The sequence below is a fragment of the Arachis hypogaea genome, chromosome 9, assembly GCF_003086295.3.
Source record: "Arachis hypogaea cultivar Tifrunner chromosome 9, arahy.Tifrunner.gnm2.J5K5, whole genome shotgun sequence".
NCBI classification, from domain to species: Eukaryota; Viridiplantae; Streptophyta; class Magnoliopsida; order Fabales; family Fabaceae; genus Arachis; species Arachis hypogaea.
Window position 1 is genome coordinate 94793952 of NC_092044.1, and position 20166 is coordinate 94814117.

Here is a 20166-nt window from a genome sequence, read left to right on the forward strand (position 1 = left end):
CTGAGGAACCAAGTGTTGACACTGTTGTTGTGGGAGAGGCTGAGGTTATTGTTGATTCAGCTGTAGCTACTTCAGTATGTTGGTCATCTCTCCCAGAGTCTGCGTGAGAGCAGCAGTCTCACTACTAGAGGAAACCTCCGCAATAGCCTTGGGATGGTTGTTCCTGTGCCTGCCATTCCGGGTAGACTCAGCTAGATTGGTGATCAGTTGCCACGCTTCTGTAGCCGTCTTACACTTCTTCAGAGAGCCATTACTCACAGCATTTAACGTAGTCTTGTCTTGAGGCTTCATGCCTTGTGTGAAATAGCTAATCAACACCAACTGGTCAATCTTGTGGTGGCGACATGAGTCTAGGAGATTCCAGAAGCGTTCCCAATACTTGTAGAGGGTCTCTGATTCACCTCGGATAATGCAGGAAATTTCTTTCCTCAGTCTATCTGTAACCTCTGCTGGAAAGAACTTGTCCAGGAATTCCCTTCTGAGCAAATCCTAGTTTGTAACAATTGCTTCAGGTTGAGTGTAGAACTGCTCCCTTGTCTTTCCCTCAAGAGAAAACGGGAAGGCGGATAGCAAAATAGTAGTCTCATTTGCACCATAACGCCTAACAATTGAGCAGGCTGTCTGGAAATCTCTGAGGTGCTTGATAGGCTCTTGAGCAGGTAAGCCATGAAACTTAGCCAGTATGTTGATTAGCACAGTCTTCAGTTCAAAATCTGCAGCCAGATTTGGATGACGCGCTTGATACAGTTGCAGTGTAAAGCCCGAGGCCCCTGCTTCTTGGAGAGTAATCCTTCTGGGATCCGCCATATTACCTGTGCGTAAATTAACAAAATCAGTAGAAGAGGAGCTTCTTTCTTCCTCAAATGGCGCTTCAGATTCGCCCTCAGATAGAATTGGAAAATTGGTAGTAACCATTTCACCATGCTCAGAGGCTAATCAATGCTGAGCTCGCCTTATACCTGAAATAGTTCTTTCAATTTTGGGATCAAACGCGGCTAAGCTCGGATCTGATAACGAACGCGTCATTCGATAAAAGAAACATAAAGCTCGTGGTAATAAAATAAAGTAAATATGCAAATATGTAAATTTAAAATATATACACCAACCAATAATTTTGCACACTGTTGCAGCTCCCCGGCAACGGCGCCAAAAATTGACGGGCAAAAAATTGCCGATTAAGAATTTATAATGGAAACAACGTTGCAAGTACAGTTCTTAACTGACGAAAATCCTGCTTATCAATTTAGAAAGAGTTTTTACAATTTACGAATAAAATACTGGGAGTAGAATTCCCAAGTCGTCTCCCAACGAGTTGCTATGAGAGTGCTATTTATTGGTCAGGAATTTTCTGAGAAATTTTTAGAGTTAGAGAATAGAGAAATAAATGACTATCAATTAAAGCAATAAAAATTAACAAGATGTTTTATGTAATTGAAATAAAAAGCCTCGACTAGGAGAATATTAATCGGAAGTTCTATCCTTGTTGGATCTTCCCAAGGTTAATAGTAAGAGGTTGTTGCTTCTACTTAGTTAACCTTTATCGAATAAAGGAAAGTCAAGTAATTGAGCCAACTCTGATTCACAAGTCCTAATCCTCTCCCTTGGGAAGGATTAGCGTTAGTGACTAGAGAGTCGGCCAACAACTCCAAATTACAAATTAACTCTTGAGTATTCCAACTCAAGGGTCTCTTATTAATTAACTCCAAAGTCAAGTTGAGAGCCTACTCCAATGACATGGATGCCATTTTTGCATACATGTAAAGGGAATAGAAAGAAGACATGGTAATTAAAATTGAATTGAAATAATTAAGCAAATAAAGAAATTAAATAGAAAAATACTCCTTGCATTAATAAATTCCAAAATCGAAGATATTCATATGTAGTTCTGAACAAAATAAATGGGAAATAAAAGAGTAAAGGAATAAGAAAACAAACTATAATGATAGAGACTTCGATGGAGGTAGTAACTCTTCTCAAATCCAATCCAAAAGCATAAAGCTAGAAAATCTATGAATCTATGAATATGAATAACCCTAGAGAAAGTCGTAAATTCTCTCCACGATTCAAAAAACTAAAACTAAAACTAGTGAATGAGAATGTGTGTTGAGTTTCTACTGTCCCCTGGTTCTAGTCTGTGTTTATGAGCTGAAAACTGGGTCAAACAGGGGCCCAGAAATCGCCCCCGGGAATTCTGATATGCAGCACGTGACGGCCTTCCACGCATACGCGTCATCCACGCGTGTGCGTCGATGTGCATTCCTCTAATCACGCGTATGTGTACTACACGCGGGCACGTCGCTGCTCTGTCTCCTAACCACGCGTGCGCGTGGTTTGCATGTGCGCGTCATTGCTCGCCCTTGAGATCTTTAATTCCTTATCTTCCTTCCTCTTTTGTATGCTTCTTTTCCATCCTCTAAGCCATTCCTGCCCTGTAGTCTCTGAAAATACTGAGCATGCATATCACGGCATCGAATGGAAATAAGAGAGGATTTAAGAAATAGTCAATTAAAGGCCAACAAGCATGTTTTCAATCATAGCATCACTTTGGGAAGGAAAATGTAAAACCATGCATATCATATGAATAAGTGTATAAAAGATTGATAAAATCCACTCTATTTAGAATTTGTCACGTGAATATCCAGTATCTTCAAGTGTCTTTATCACCAGATCAAGATCATCCACTGCTCCTTTAACAGTTGTACCTGCAAAGTTCTGTCTATATGAGTGAACATTAGCAAAGTAAAAAAAAAGGGCAAGAGAGGAAGGGCAATAGAGATAAAGAAACTTGCCTATGATCACATTTACAATAGCTGGCTTATCTTTGTGAAGAAGCAGCTTGGCCTTGAAATCATTACAATCAATCTCTCCGGTATGAAGAGTTACAATCTTCATACAATCCATTCTGTACATACGTGCAGCTTTAAATACAGAATAATGTGATTCTTGTGAGGCGTACAAAATCCCATCCGGAAGGACCTCTCTCCTGCAAATGTCATATTTAACAATATAATCGTGTTCTTTCCAAATTTGCAAAATGTTGAACAAAGTCAAACTAAAACTAACCCAACTAGGATGCCATGGAGATTGCCCTCAGTATCACAGTTTATCATATAGCCCCAGTACTCATCTTTCTTTATTTTCCGTAACCAGGCACACTAGTCCAAAACACCAACTTCAAACTGCCGGGAGTGGACTCCATAATTGCTTTCAATGAATGGATCTCCCAGGTTATTTATGGAGAAGTGCTGAAGTTGAGAGAGTGCACCATAGTCGAAATTCAAATTGTAAGGGTAACCTGTCATAGATTGTTCACAAATTACATACGAGTATAAGACTATATGAGATAGCCTAAAAACTCCATAAGTTAAAAGAATGAATATAGGCCTTGAAAAGCTACACATCTTCTAGGTAATTTTTGCACAAAATGGAAGCCAGAATAATAAAGATGCATTAATGAACTGTAATGGACCATAAACATTTTTTGTTTCCCTCTAACTCGTGAAAAAAGCACTCTTCATGTAATAGACATGAAGACTTCTTCTGTTATACGTGATTGAATGCTTCATCTACTTCCTCACACAGGCACAGCAGCCTCAAATGCATCTCATTCTTCGCCAAAACATTAAACATATAAAACAATCTCAACTACAAATGAAGGATAGCTAAAACGCACATTGTTGGTTGGAAAACGAACAAGTTTGTGTGTATGCACCGACACTATCAAATCTGAATTATGATTTTTACACACTTTGTTTTTTTGAAGAAAAAATTAAAAAAATGTTACATTATATTTGTTGCGTTCAAATGAAACCACCTGGATAATTATAAAAACGTATCAATAAAAACTCACCAGCTAGAATACTACGCAAACAGAGGATAACAGGGAAGCAGGTGAGGCTAAACATGTAGTATAAGTTTGTGCCAAGTATTGTGTGGGTGCTAATGCTTGGTTGGTATTACCATCAAGTTAACAAACTTTCTTGTATGTCAAGTCAGAAACCACAGGGCTGAACGTTGCATAGAAATGAGCAGAATTATAGAAATACTAGTTGGAACAAACAAAAGCAACGATGATATCCTATCATGAAGCATTTGCTTTGTGCTAAATGCAACAAGGAAAATGCAATCAAGAAAGCAGTAAGATTAAAAGAGCAAATGCTATCAAACCTAAATGATGTTTTGTCCTTTCAGTCAATGATTTTTTGTATTTGGACAATACACTTGCCATGTAAGCATCCCTTTCCCCAGTAATCTCATCATCTGCATCAGGTTCTGTAACTTCTAAACACAGTGTGTGAACATTTTTCCCAGTATTATAGCTCTTTTCACGTTCTCACTTTCTGCAATTGTGGGTGGCATAGGTTCCTTGATCACAGCTGATGCATCAAAATCCTCGGCAATGGTTCAACTGTTCCGTTGGCGCCCAAATGGCCACTTCCAACCATTTTGATGCTCGCAACACAAGATTACCTGTAAAAGATGGAGTCCAGGAGTGAATTGAGCAACAAAGTCCATGGTTAAATAAAACAGCCATCCCTATTTTCCTTTTAGTGAAAGCATTTTCCTATTTCTATACACAAAAAGGATGCCAGACCAAATCACGATTACCACCAATACAGGAAACTCATGCAAATCTCTTCATTTCATATACATTACTTGAGTCATTTATATACAGAATATAAAAATTATTAAATTATGACATAAATGAAGGTCACAGATTTTTGGAAAGACATACAAATTCCAAGGTTGTGAGAACCGAACCGGTCAATAAACCGATAAAGTTACTGGTTTAATGGTTCACTGGTTCGACCGAGGTTCAACCAAGGTTCAATATGTTTACTTAAACATAAAATAAAATTATTAAAAAACCTATATATAATTTTAAATATATAAATTTAATAATTTTTAACTTAATAAAATTCAAAATTTCATAATTTCACATCTTAAATTATTCATAATTTAATATTAGAAGCTCACATACAACTTCAAACATCAAAGTTTGTAACTGAAAACAACCAAAACACATATAGTGACAAACACAATGTTCTACTTTTACAAGAAATATTAACAAACAAGTTTTTAACTAATCAAAGACACAACTCATCAAATTTTCCTGATCACAGTAAAATATTGCCAAGATGGATCAGATTTTTCTCGAGAAAAACCAGTTTGGGATTCTTAGACAGCATTGTCTTGTGGCGGTTAATCACTTTATGATTGTTCCATCTTTAATATACAACAAAAACAACCATAAACAAAATTAACTCAGCAAACAAATTTGACCGAATCATGAACAAAATTAACTCAAGTAAACAAAATTAACTCAGCAAATAAAATGATTCTAAGTCACAGCAAACAAAATTTAAAATCCAACTAACAAAAATCCTGAACAAAATTAAGTAATTAACTAAACTAAATGATTCCTACTTCCTAGTCACAGAAGATAAGATATTCAAAACCAAAAATCATGAACAAATCAGAAATTTCAGAACCAGTAATCACAAAAATGAACAACACAAAACACAGGCTAGAATACACAAATAAAATTATTCCAAGTCACAGCAAACAAAATTCAAAATCCAGCTAACAAAAATCATGAACAAAATTAAGTAATTAATCAAAATAAATGATTCCTAGTCACAGAAGATAATATATTCAGAACCAAAAATCATGAACAAATTCGAAATTTCAAAACCAGTAATCACAAGAATGAACAGCACAAAACTCAGGTGAGAATACACAAATAAATAAGTAAATACTTCAAAATGGAGAAAAGGAGAATACCTACCTGAAGCACGAACAGAATGAGCAGAGATGTCAGCGGCGAGGGAAGGTTCCAGCTAACGGATGAAGACAGAATGAACAGAGATGTCACGCAGCGAGGGAAGCACGAAGAAGTGCTTGACAGTGACGGAGGCAAGGCGAACACGGAGAGAGCGCTCTCGAACAGAGAAGACGACGTCAAGCTCCTGCGACGGTGCCGAGCTTCCACGCGCGATGCCTATTCATGCGACGGGGCTTCGGGGTTGAGGTGGTTGTGGTGGTTGACGTGGCTGTGGGGCTGCAGTGGCTCTGGGCGGCGGAGCTGGGTCAATGGGTTTTTCTTTCAATTTCAGTGGGAACTTGGGGTAATGTGTAGTTGATTTAGGGTTTTTTTTTTTATGTAAAACGGTGGCGTTTTGGAATTTGTAGCCAAATCGAAAACTTTCTAAAAAATTGATCGGTTTACCGATTAACCTCCGATTCAACCGGTTCTCTGATTGATTTTTTGCAAACAGGTTTAATATAGTCAACCGAATCGGTCTGATAATCGGTTTTCAAATAACCCAGCTGAACTGATCGATCTGGTTTGATTTGCAGAACAATGACAAATTCTTGATCCCTTATTTCTGTAGCACTCATTATTGCTCAATATATTAATATTTCTACAGTACACTTTTTAATGTCAAAATAATTGCCAAAGGAAGCTGACAAAAACAAAACAAAATGAAACACAAACATGCATTGCACAATTCCTGAAATGGATAAATTCTATGCAGCACAACATCTGTAAAACCAAAAACATATTCTAATAATTCAACACTTTTTAATTTTAATATGGAGACAAGAATGGGGTAGGACCGCGTTATGGAGAACAGCGTGCTTTACCTGTATGTGGTGTCAGGGGCGAAGTAATCGGACGGTGCGAAAAGATGCTGCGTTATCGGACGGTCCAATTTAAAGGTGACAAAACGGACGGTCTGAGTTGTGCCATCCCCGCCATGTGTTGCGCATGCGTAGCTCGCCGCAACGGTGCCCCTTAAACCTAACATACCCCCATGCTGCACCCACACCCACCCTCTGAAGTCACTTTCACCTTCATCCCACCCAGCATCCATTCTCTCTTTTTCTTCTTCGTTTATCAACTTCTTCTTCCTCTACATCTATAAAAAAATTAAAATGTCAAAGAAACAAAAATTTAGAGATGTTGATCGTCCTAAACTTCATATTGTACAATATCTCTGCCATCATGATCATGTAAGTTTATGTTTCAAATTTTTTTATATTTCAGAATTATAATTCTTATTGTTAGAAATTTAATTATTATCATTGTTGTTAGAAAATGAATTTAGGAATATAGACAGAATTATTATTATTATTGATAGAAATTTAGAAATATATGTTTAAATAATAGTTAGAAATATATTTATTTATAATAGTTAGAGAACATTTTAATGAATGATAATATTTGAGTTAGACTAATATGATAGATTAGTAAAAGATACTTTTTAGAATTTTTTGTATTAATTTTAGAAATTATAATTAATTGATTAACTTTTATAATTAATTTTAGAAATTATAATTTTAGAAATTATAATTTTAGAAATGATAATAATTTTTTGTAACAATAAATAAACTAAACTAAATCGTGTATAATTTTTTGTAATAATGTTGAGAATTTTGATTAATAATTTGATTTTGTTAAATATAATAGATTTGTTTTTTGGTAATAATTATTTGTTTATTGTTAGCTTTTTAATTGACATAAATATGTTATTGTACTTGAAGTTTTAATATTAAAGTGGAACATTATTAGTTAAATAAGAATTGGAATTATCTATTAGTTATTATTATTAATAGTAAGTTAGAAATAATTTTTAGGGTTATTAATTAAATTTAGAAGTAAAATATTATTACTCGGGAGGAGCATTTACGGTTTACTGGATTTTATCATGTTTCCCATATTAGAATAGCTCAATGTCAGAAAATACTGGTAAATGTTCTGGTCGAAAGGTGGCATCCAGACACACATACCTTTCACCTTCCGATTGGTGAATGTGCTGTGACACTGGAAAATATAGCTGTTATTCTTGGTCTTCCGACGGACGGTCTTTCAGTCACAAGGATGACTATGAGTAGTTTTAAAGCCTTAGAGGTGGAGTGTTTACACTAATTTGGGGTGGCAACGAGAAAGTTGAACTGTAGAGAAAGTTGCATAAAACTGACGTGGCTTCGAGATCTAAAAGAACGTTTACAGTTGACTGATGAAAACAGCATGCAGAGGTACGTGAAGTATCACATTATGTTGTTATTTGATACGAACTTGTTTGGAGACAAGTCTGGGACATCTGTGCACTGGAAGTTTCTGCCTCTGCTTCGTGATTTTGGCAGTATCAAACAGTACAGTCGGGGATCAGCATGCCTAGCACACCTGTACAGGACGTTATGCAGGGCATCTCGTTTTGATTGTAAGAAAATCGATGGTCCACTAACACTTATGCTCAGTTGGACTTGGATCTGCCTACCATATCTAGTGTCGGTTCCTAGGGAATCCCACAATTTTTTGCTTGCAAACAGGTAACCTTATCTTACATTTACATGGTAACTTCATATTTAGAATCCAATTGCGTTAATGAAATAAGTCATATTAGGTGGCGTAACTGGGAGCATGGAGACCGACGCTATGGATATCTTACGCTTGATCACTTTAGGAAGGCCTTGGATGATCTTCAGGAAGGCCAGGTGTGTTTTCATTAAAGAAGTATTTGTTTCAGGTTTAGTGTTATTGTTATTTGGATTGTAATCATCTGTTTCCTTTATTTTTCCCAGTTTGTGTGGGTTGCTTATGTTGTTGATCGCGTTGATCCGGACATAATTCCTACAGAAATCTACATGCACTCGGTTGTGTGGAGTGCGATGGTGCCATTGGTGTCTTTTGAATGCATTGAGTGGCATGCAACCGATAGGTTTAGGCGACAGTTCGGTTTTGTTCAAGGAGTTCCTCATCAAGAGTAGAATCTAGACAAGACACACAGAGAAGTCCTAACTGGTCCTAAGAATCTTAACTGGCACACAGCCACGACTCATTTATTTTGGGTGATGCAGTGGACAAACAGGTTTCGTCACGTTCTTACTGAGCTTTCCATGCCTCCACAGCATCCCTTAGATATTTACATGTACTGATACTGTATAAAATATGGCAACCACTTGAACTTGTCAGATCTTGTGGTTCAAGAGAATGATGAGGGTAATCAGGTTATGGATGATGATAATCAAGAGCAAGAGTTACAATCACCGCCATCTCCACCTCCATAAGAACAACCTTAGTCCTCAAGCCAATATGTACCTTAAACACAGTTTACCCTATCATACCCAATACATCAGCAGTATTGGAGTATGCCACAGTTTGACTCAGGAGACGGAGCTTCTTTTAGCCAGTTGCTTGGGTTCATAGCTGTAAATGTAGGCCAAGCACAATATGGCCATCAGCCTGATTTCATGGCAGGTAGGTATTCCTTGGACATGAGGCATCCATGCCGCATTTCCTCGGGTGCTTCTAGAGAGTTGGTATCTGGTGACTCTAGTAGGAGTGATGGTGGTCGAGGAATTCTTAATAGTTAAAACCCTAACCGTGTTTCAATGGGTCTAATTGAAGAAAATTCTAAGACACTTGAATAAGAGACTGATGAGTATCTAGTAGATGAACCAGATGACAAGGAGGATGAAGATGAGGACATGGACGAGGATGAAGAATCCCATAATAATGCTTCTGATGATGGTGATGATGCAGGTCCTATTATTGCTTTACCTATTGGTCATATGATTATATTATATTCATATATGGTATCTCTGTTGGTTTGATTATATTACTTGTTTGGTCAATTATTTTTATTATATTGATGTTAGGATGGTCTGTTTAATTAAATTGTATACAAGTGAGGTACGTACTCCAGATAAGACAGGTAAAGGCTACAATCTTAGGGTTGATCCGTCATGTCATAGCACTAATCAATTCACTCCGTCTGTGTTCAAAAAGGCCACCAAAAAATGCAAGATTCTTGTGAAAGATGTAAAGTGGGCAATGAAAAAGTAGTTGTTGTGTAGTTAACATTTTCTATGTATCAGTTAACTTTTCTATATATCAATTAACTATTCTATGTATCATTACTATGCATGTCATGGAGTATTTGGACAAGTTATAATGTTTCAAATATCGTAAAATGTTTAGACAATATCTAAAGTCGCATATGTCATAGAGTAGTTTGATATAAGTTACAATTTTTCAAATATCATAATTTATCAAGGTTGCGAGAACCGGACAGGTCAATGAACTGGTGAGGTTACCGGTTTAGTGGTTCACTGGTTCGACCGGGGTTCAACCGGTTTAATTAAATATTAAATAAAATTATTAAAAAACCTAAAATAATTTTAAATATATAAATTCAATAATTTCTAACTTAATAAAATTTAAAATTTCACATCATAAATTATCCATAACTTAATATTAGAGGTTCACAAACAACTTCAAATATCAAAGTTTATAACTAAACAAAAAAATGCACATAATGACAAACCCATCATGTTCTACGTTCAAAAGAAACAATTACTAGCAAGTTTTCAACTAATCAAAGGTGCATGATAAACTATTATTTTATGATTTATATTGTGTTTAATTGAGTGGTTTTATAAAGTCTTTACCCACTTATTCATATGATTAGCATGTATTTACAATTCCTGCCCAAAATTGTTCCATGGTTGAAAACCTACTTCTTAGAGATCTTTTTATTGTGTATTTTAATTCTCCTTTATACCATTCGATGTTGTGATCCGTGTGTTAAGTGTTTCAGGCTTCATAGGCAGGAATGGCTTAGAAAATGGAAAGGAAGCTTACAAAAAGGCAAGGAGCACAAGAAATAAATGAGACAACCAGTGAATAGCGACGCGCACGCATGGCTGACGCGTGCGCGCAATTTGGACAAAATTACAACATGGATTGGAGTTCGTGCAAACGGCGCGAGCACGTTCCTGACGCGCACGCGTGGAGAAGAAAATCGTCAAACGACGCGTACGCGTGACATGCGCGATCTGTAGAAAATTCAGAAAATGCTGGGGGCGATTTCGGGCCACGTTTTGACCTAATTTTCGGCCCAGAAACACATAATAAAACTAGGAAACATGTAGAGACTCAATTAACAACATACACAACATTCATTATTCACAATTTTAGTATTAGATGTAGTTTCTAGAGAGAGAGAGGCTCTCTCCTCTCTCTTAAGTTTTAGGATTTTAGGATTAGCTTTTCTTATTTAGTTTTCTCTTCTACTTTTAATTCTTCTAGTACTTTAGTTTATTTACTTTCCCTTGTTGATTACTTTATGTTGCTATTTGGTTTATGAATTCTCATGTTTAATTTGATTTTCTATTTATTGTAATTTGAGGTATTTCATATTTATGATTTTAATTTAGCTTTTTACACTCTTAGCTTTGGTTGAGTAATTGGTGACACTTGAGTTATCAAACTCAGCTGATGATTGAAAATTGGAATTCTTTGCTGATTGATTTGAATTCCCCTAACTCTAGTCTTTTCTTAGGAATTGACTAGGACTTGAAGAATCAAATTGATTTATCCACTTAACATACCTTCATAGTTAGAGGTTGACCAAGTGGGAGCAAAAGCCAATTCTCATCACAATTGATAAGGATAACTAGGATAGGACTTCCAGTTCTCATACCTTGCCAAGAGCTTTATTAGTTATTAATTTAATTTCTTGCAATTTACTTTTCTTGTTCAACCTATTTAAAAAACCCAAAAAGGATACTTTTTCCATAACCAATAATAAGAACACCTCCCTGCAATTCCTTGAGAAGACGACCCTAGGTTTGAATACTTCGGTTTATAAATTTTACTGGGTTTGTTACTTTTGACAACCAAAACTTTTGCACGAAAGGATTCTCTGTTGGTTTAGAAACTATACTTACAATGCGATTATATTTGTGAATTTCTTTATCGATAGAAAATCCGTTCGTCAAAATGTCGCCGTTACCGGGGAATTGCAAGCGTGTGCCTTATTATTGGTTATCGTAAATATTTTTTCTTTTGCTTGTTTATTTGTTTTTGTTTTTAATTTTTATTAGCTATTATGAATTCTCACCCCTGTCACTATGAGTTTGGTTCCAATGTTGTTGTAGGGAATGGACGCTATAAGGAGAACATGCATCAAGGATGGAACAATCAAAGATGGGAGGAGTCACAAGGATTTGATCAACCCTCTTGGCAACAACCACCTCCAATGGACTATCAACAACCATTCTGTGATGCATATCAAGGCAATGGCTATGGTGAGCACTCTTTTGATTATCAGCAACCACCACTATATGCCTATGAACTCCCTTCTCAATATAACTTTGAACCACCATACTCACAAGCCCCCTACTACCAAACACCCTCATCTGATCCTAACCATTATCTACCATATCAACCACCCTATGAGCCATATGAGTGGTGGACGAAATTGTGATAAAAGAGTTCCAGGCACTGTTAGAGAAGCTCACAACTCCGTTCAACTTAACCAGCAAGTGTACTGGGTCATCCAAGTAATACCTTACGTGAGTAAGGGTCAATCCCACAGAGATTGTTGGTATGAAGCAAGCTATGGTCACCTTGTAAATCTCAGTTAGGCAGATTAAATGGTTATGGGTTTCGAAAATTAATAATAAATAGAAAATAAAAAGGGATAGAAATACTTATGTAAATCAATAGTGGGAATTTCAGATAGGTGTGTGGAGATGCTAGAATCCTTTCGAATCTCTACTTTCTTATTGCTTTCATCCAATCCTTCTTACTCCTTTCCATGGCAAGCTGTATGTAGGGCATCACCATCATCAATGGCTACTTTTAATCCTCTCGGGAAAATGGTCCTATGCGCTGTCACTGCACGGCTAATCGTCTGGAGGCATCACCCTTGTTGATAGCTACATCCCATCCTCTCAGTGAAAATGGTCCAAATGCTCTGTCACAGCACGGCTAATCATCTGTCGATTCTCAATCAGGTTGGAGTAGAATCCATTGATTCTTTTGCGTTTGTCTTCCCTTTTCCTTTTCTAGAGGATTCTCCGGCCTTAGGTGCCATTGATGGTAATGGAAAACAAAAAAGATTATGCTTTGACCACACCAAACTTAAAATATTGCTCGTCCTCGAGCAAGAGAAGAAAGAAGAGAAGAAGAAGAAGAAGAAATTGGAGGAGAGTGAGGGAAGATGGATTCGGCCAAGGTATAGTAGAGGGGGTAGTGTTGTGTGAAAATGTTTTTGAATTTTGAAGGTAGGTGGGGTTTATGGGGAAGAGTGGGTGGATGTGAGTGGTGAATAGGTGAATGGGAAGAGAGATTGAGGTGATTGGTGAAGGGTTTTTGGGAAGTGTGACATGGGAAAGAGTAAAATAGGATTAGGAGGTAAGATGGGAATATAGTAGGTGGGGATCCTGTGGGGTCCACAGATCCTGAGGTGATCCTGTGGGGTCTACAGATCCAGAGGTGTCAAGGAATTCCATCCCTGCACCAAATAGGCATGTAAAATGCCTTTGCACACCATTCTGGCGTTTAAACACCGAGTGGTGCACGTTCTGGGCGTTCAACGCCCATGTAAAGCATGTTTCTGGCGTTGAACGCCAGTTTCATGCTTGTTACTGGCGTTCAGCACCAGCTTTTCCTCTAGGCACATTACTGGCATTCAGCGCCAGAATGTTGCTTGTTTCTGGCGTTCAGCGCCAGTTTGATGCTCTGTTCTGGCGTTGAACGCCAGCTAGATGCTCCTTACTGGCGTTGAACGCCAGCCAGATGCTCCTTACTGGCATTGAACGCCAGTCTGTGCTTCCTCCAGGGCGTGATTTTTTTCTGCTATTTTTGATCCTGTTTTTAATTTTTATATTTTTTTCGTGACTTCTCATGATCATGTACCTAATAAAACACAAAATAACAATAAAATAAAAATTTGATAAATAAAATTGGGTTGCCTCCCAACAAGCGCTTCTTTAATGTCAATAGCTTGACAGTGGCTCTCATGGAGCCACAAAGGTGATCAGGTCAATGTTGTATAGTCCCAACACCAAACTTAGAGTTTGGATATGGGATCTTGACACCAAACTTAGAGTTTGGTTGTGGCCTCCCAACACCAAACTTAGAGTTTGACTGTGGGGGCTCTTCTTGACTCCGAACTGAGAGAAGCTCTTCATGCTTACTCTCTTTTGTCACAGAGGGATGGCCATGTGCCTTAAACACAAGGTAGTCCCCATTCAATTGAAGGACTAATTCACCTCTGTTGACATCTATCACAGCTCCTGCTGTGGCTAGGAAAGGTCTTCTAAGGATAATGCAATCATCCTCTTCCTTCCTAGTGTCTAAGATTATGAAATCAGCAGGGATGTAAAGGCCCTCAACCTTTACTAACACGTCCTCCACTATTCCATAAGCTTGTCTCAATGACTTGTCTGCCAATTGTAATGAGAACAAGGCAGGTTGTACCTCAATGATCCCAAGCTTCTCCATTACAGAGAGTGGCATAAGATTTATCCCTGACCCCAGATCACACAGAGCTTTTGCAAAGGTCATGGTGCCTATGGTACAAGGTATCAAAAACTTGCCAGGATCTTGTTTCTTTTGAGGTGAGTTTGCTGAATCCAGGTATCCAGTTCACTAATGAGCAAGGGAGGTTCACTTTCCCAAGTCTCATTACCAAACAACTTGGCATTCAGCTTCATGATAGCTCCTAAATATTGAGCAACTTGCTCTCCAGTCACATCTTCATCCTCTTCAGAGGAAGAATAGTCTTCAGAGCTCATGAATGGCAGAAGGAGATTTAATGGAATCTCTATGGTTTCTATATGAGCCTCAGATTCCTTTGGATCCTTAATAGGAAACTCCTTCTTGCTTGAGAGACGTCCCAGGAGGTCTTCCTCACTAGGATTTTCGTCCTCCTCCTCCCTTGTGCATTCGGCCATATTGATTACATCAATGGCCTTGCACTCTCCTTTTGGATTCTCTTCTGTATTGCTTGGGAGAATACTGGGAGGAGTTTTAATGACTTTCTTACTCAGCTGGCCCACTTGTGCCTCCAGATTTCTGATGGAGGATCTTGTTTCACTCATGAAACTGAAAGTGGCTTTTGACAGATCAGAGACTAGAATGGCTAAATTAGAAGTGTTTTGTTCAGAATTCTCTGTCTGTTGCTGAGAAGATGATGGAAAAGGCTTGCTATTGCTCAGCCTATTGCGTCCACCATTGTTAAAGCCTTGTTGAGGCTTTTGTTGATCCTTCCATGAGAAATTTGGATGATTTCTCCATGATGAATTATAGGTGTTTCCATAAGGTTCACCCATGTAATTAACCTCTGCCATGGCAGGGTTCTCAGGATCATAAGCTTCTTTAGAAGCTACCTCTTTAGTACTGTTGGATGCATGTTGCCATCCATTCAGACTTTGAGAGATCATGTTGACCTGTTGAGTCAACACTTTGTTCTGAGCCAATATGGCATTCAGAGCATCAATTTCAAGAACTCCTTTCTTCTGAGGTATCCCATTATTCACGGAATTCCTCTCAGAAGTGTACATGAATTGGTTGTTTGCAACCATATCAATGAGTTCTTGAGCCTCTTCAGGCGTTTTCTTTAGGTGAATAGATCCACCTGCAGAATGGTCCAATGACATTTTCGAAAATTCAGACAGGTCATAATAGAATATATCTAATATGGTCCATTCTGAAAACATGTCAGATGGACATCTTTTGGTCAGCTGCTTGTATCTTTCCCAAGCTTCATAGAGGGATTCACCATCTTTTTGTTTGAAGGTTTAAACATCCACTCTCAGCTTGCTCAGCTTTTGAGGAGGAAAGAATTTATCCAAGAAGGCAGTGACCAGCTTATCCCAGGAGTCCAGGCTATCCTTGGGTTGTGAATCCAACCATATTCTAGCTCTGTCTCTTACAGCAAAAGGGAAAAGCAGGAGTCTGTAGACTTCAGGATCAACTCCATTCGTCTTTACAGTCTCATAGATCTGCAAGAACTCAGTTAAAAACTGATAAGGATCTTCAGATGGAAGTCCATAAAACTTGCAGTTTTGTTGCATTAAGGCAACTAGTTGAGGTTTCAGCTCAAAGTTATTGGCTCCAATGGCAGGAATGGAGATGCTTCTTCCATCAAATTTGGATGTTGGCTTTGTGAAGTCACCAAGCATTCTCCTTGCATTATTATTATTTTCGGCTGCCATCTCCTTCTCTTGTTCTAATGTTTCTGAAAGATTACCTTTAGATTGTTATAATTTAGCTTCTCTTAATTTTCTCTTCAGAGTCCTTTCAGGTTCTGGATCAATTTCAACAAGAGTGCCTTTTTCCCTGTTCCTGCTCATATGAAAGAGAAGAAAATAGGAAAAGAAAGAGGAATCCTCTATGTCACAGTATAGAGATTCCTTTATGTTAGTAGAAAAAGAAAGGGGAGAAGAGTAAAGAAGAATGGGTTTGGATATTTAGATGGAGAGAGGTGAAGAGAAGTGTTAGTAAATAAATAATTAAATAGAATAAGAGAGAAGAGATAGAAAATTCGAAAATAATTTTTAAAAAAAAGGTTAGTAATTTTCGAAAATTAGAGATAAGATAAGATTAAAATTAAAATTTAAAACAAAATAATTTTTGAAAAAGAGATGAGATATTTTCGAAAATTAGAGAGGGAAAAGTAGTTAGGTGGTTTTGAAAAAGATAAGAAACAAACAAAAAGTCAAAGAGTTAGTTGAAAAAGATATTAAACTCAAATTTGAAAAGATAAGAAGATAAGAGGTTAGATAAGATATTTTGAAATCAACTTTTGAAAAAGATAAAATTTTTGAAAAAGATAAAAAGATTTAATTCAAAAATTTTAAAATTACTTACTTCACTAAGAAGAAACTACAAGATAAGATTCTAGAACTTAAAGATTGAACCTTTCTTAACAAGAAAGTAACAAATTTCAAATTTTTGAATCAATCACATTAATTGTTAGTGTAATTTTGAAAATATGATATAAAGATAAGAAAAAGATTTTGAAAATAATTTAAAAAAGATTTTTGAAAATTTTCGAAAAACAAAGATAAAATTGAAAAGATATGATTTTTGAAAATGATTTTAAAAAGATAAGATTTTTTAAAATTGAAATTTTGACTTGACTTGTAAGAAACAACTAAGTTTTAAAAATTTTTTGACCATGTCAACCCAAAATTTCGAAAATTTGGAGGGAAATAAGGAAAAGATATTTTTTTGATTTTTTGAATATTTTAATTATGAGAGAGAAAAACACAAACATGACCCAAAACATGAAAATTTTGGATCAAAACACATGATGCATGCAAGAACACTATGAATGTCAAGATGAACACCAAGAACACTTTGAAGATCATGATGAACATCAAGAACATAATTTTGAAAATTTTTTTTTTGATGCAAAGAAAACATGCAAGACACCAAACTTAGAAATCTTTAATGCATGGACTCTAACAAACGAAAAATGCACATGAAAAACAACAAACAACACAAAACAAGAAATCATCAAGATCAAACAAGAAGACTTGTCAAGAACAACTTGAAGATCATGAAGAACATTATGAATGCATGTATTTTTCAAAAATGCAAGAAAAAATTTTAAAGCATGCAATTGACACCAAACTTAAAAGTTGACTCAAGACTCAAAACAAGAAATACAAAATATTTTTGGTTTTTATGATTTTATTAATTTTTTTGGATTTTTTATTAAGTTTTTTTTTCGAAAATAAAGTTTGGAAAAAAAACGAAAAATAAAAGAAAAATTTTGAAAAAGATTTTTGAAAAGAAAATTACCTAATCTGAGCAACAAGATGAACCGTCAGTTGTTCATACTCGAAAAATCTCCGGCAACGGCGCCAAAAACTTGGTGGACAAAATTGTGATAAAAGAGTTCCAGGCACTGTTAGAGAAGCTCACAACTCCGTTCAACTTAACCAGCAAGTGTACTGGGTCATCCAAGTAATACCTTACGTGAGTAAGGGTTGATCCCACAGAGATTGTTGGTATGAAGCAAGCTATGGTCACCTTGTAAATCTCAGTTAGGCAGATTAAATGGTTATGGGTTTCGAAAATTAATAATAAATAGAAAATAAAAAGGGATAGAAATACTTATGTAAATCAATAGTGGGAATTTCAGATAGGTGTGTGGAGATGCTAGAATCCTTTCGAATCTCTACTTTCTTATTGCTTTCATCCAATCCTTCTTACTCCTTTCCATGGCAAGCTGTATGTAGGGCATCACCATCATCAATGGCTACTTTTAATCCTCTCGGGAAAATGGTCCTATGCGCTGTCACTGCACGGCTAATCGTCTGGAGGCATCACCCTTGTTGATAGCTACATCCCATCCTCTCAGTGAAAATGGTCCAAATGCTCTGTCACAGCACGGCTAATCATCTGTCGGTTCTCAATCAGGTTGGAGTAGAATCCATTGATTCTTTTGCGTTTGTCATCACGCCCAGCCTTCAGGAGTTTGAAGCTCGTCACAGTCATTCAATACCGGAATCCTACTCGAAATACCACAGACAAGGTTAGACTTTCCGGATTCCCGGGATCCTACTCGGAATACCACAGACAAGGTTAGACTTTCCGGATCCCCATGAATGCCGCCATCTACTAACTTATACCACGAAGATTCTGTTGGAGAATCTAAGAGATATGCACCCGGCCTAGAGTAGAACGGAAGTGGTTGTCAATCACGGCGTTCATAGGTGAGAATGATGATGAGTGTCACGGATCATCACATTCATCAAAGTGTTGTGCAACGTATATCTTGGAATAAGAATAAAAGAGAATTGAATAGAAAGTAATAGTAATTGTATTGAAACTTGAGGTACAGCAGAGCTCCACACCCTTAATCTATGGTGTGTAGAAACTCCACCATTGAAAATACATAAGTGAAAGGTTCAGGCATGGCCGAATGGCCAGCCCCCTGAATGATCAAAAGACCGAATGAAGTGATCAAAGATGTCTAATACAATAGTTAAATGTCCTATATATACTAGACTAGCTACTAGGGTTTACATGAGAAAGTAATTGATGCATAAATCCACTTCGAGTGCAGGGAGGTCAGATTCCAACAGCATCAGCAGTCCTTTTGTCAGCCTTTTTCAGAGTTTTGCTCAAGTCCCTCAATTTCAGCCAGAAATTGCCTGAAATCACAGAAAAACACACAAACTCATAGTAAAGTCCAGAAATGTGAATTTAACATGAAAACTAATGAAAACATCCCTAAAAGTAGCTTGAACTTACTAAAAACTACCTAAAAACAATCCCAAAAAGCGTATAAATTATCCGCTCATCAATGAGCCATACATAGATCCATCCCAATTCTAACCCAATTACTCCAAAGAACCACCACCTCCATATACACCACATCCATATCCATCAATCCAAGAGCCTTATAGTCCTACTTATGATATCCAAGCAGCACAAGAGTCAAGGGATCGTCTCAAAGAAACAATGGATCAATTTCAAGCAACCCTTCGTCAATTGGACCGAGCGGTAAGCCGAATGGCACCCGAAGCTCTCATGGCTAAAGAATCTCAATTTGAGAACAAGGAACTAAAGTGTGTGGTGCAACAAGTGGAAAAGATGGAGAGTGAGGAACCACCCTCTTATCATGAACCCTTCCTCCCAAGTAATAAACCCTCATATCCACCCCAATCTTCAATGGATGACATCCTTCGTGGTCTTCTTCAAGGGCAAGCGAAGATGAAAAGGGATGTACTAGAATTCGCGACTGCCTTAACTGAGGTAGTAAATCAATTAGCTTCCCGACGTTCGGACACTCAAGGAACCCCCATGGCTTCATGTAGAGAATCTACTGAAGAACGCAGCATGAAAAAGAAGCTAGAAACTCCGGTGGACAGTGAGCATCATGACTTTGTATTAGAACAATTGGAGAAAGTCATAATCATTGAAGAGGAAGAAGTAGTCGAAGACTTAGGAGATGCGGAACCTCCATGGGAAACTCAAGTCACAGAGCCCCCTTCTAAGGAGTTTGAATTTGATGTTGAGGAGGGTGTACAACCTCTAAGGCATATCATGGTTGAAGACTTTGAAGGGGATGATCAAGAGATGGATTCAATCATTAATGAATTCTTATCTACATTTGAATCCTCTCCCATTGGACTTGACATAAAGATGGAAGAAGAAGAAGCACAACCTCCCATGCCCTTGGTGAACAATGAAGAAGAGATTGAATTGGAAAAAATATACCAAGAGGAAGAGGTTGATATTGAAGAAGCTTGCAAAGAGGTGGAAGTTATCAAAGAAGAGCTCAAGGGAATGGAGCTGAAAATCACCTTGCCAAAGTTGTTGGAGACCTCTCCCCTAAAGCCATCACC

General features: G+C 37.3%; 1 protein-coding gene and 1 non-coding gene across 2 annotated transcripts; both read left to right on the forward strand.

Annotated features, from left to right (window-relative positions):
• Positions 1–6939: 6939 nt before the first annotated feature.
• On the forward strand, positions 6940–9075 carry LOC112709330 (serine/threonine-protein phosphatase 7 long form homolog). The gene is made up of 6 exons (XM_025761223.1): positions 6940–7017; positions 7729–7811; positions 8035–8264; positions 8378–8502; positions 8590–8743; positions 8981–9075. Exons 1-6 carry the CDS (start codon positions 6940–6942, stop codon positions 9073–9075), a joined length of 765 nt encoding a protein of 254 aa, XP_025617008.1.
• A 6442-nt stretch (positions 9076–15517) lies between these two features.
• LOC112714095 (small nucleolar RNA R71) lies at positions 15518–15621 on the forward strand. The gene has a single exon (XR_003159051.1). It is a non-coding gene; the product is annotated as a small nucleolar RNA R71 (small nucleolar RNA).
• Positions 15622–20166: the final 4545 nt, after the last annotated feature.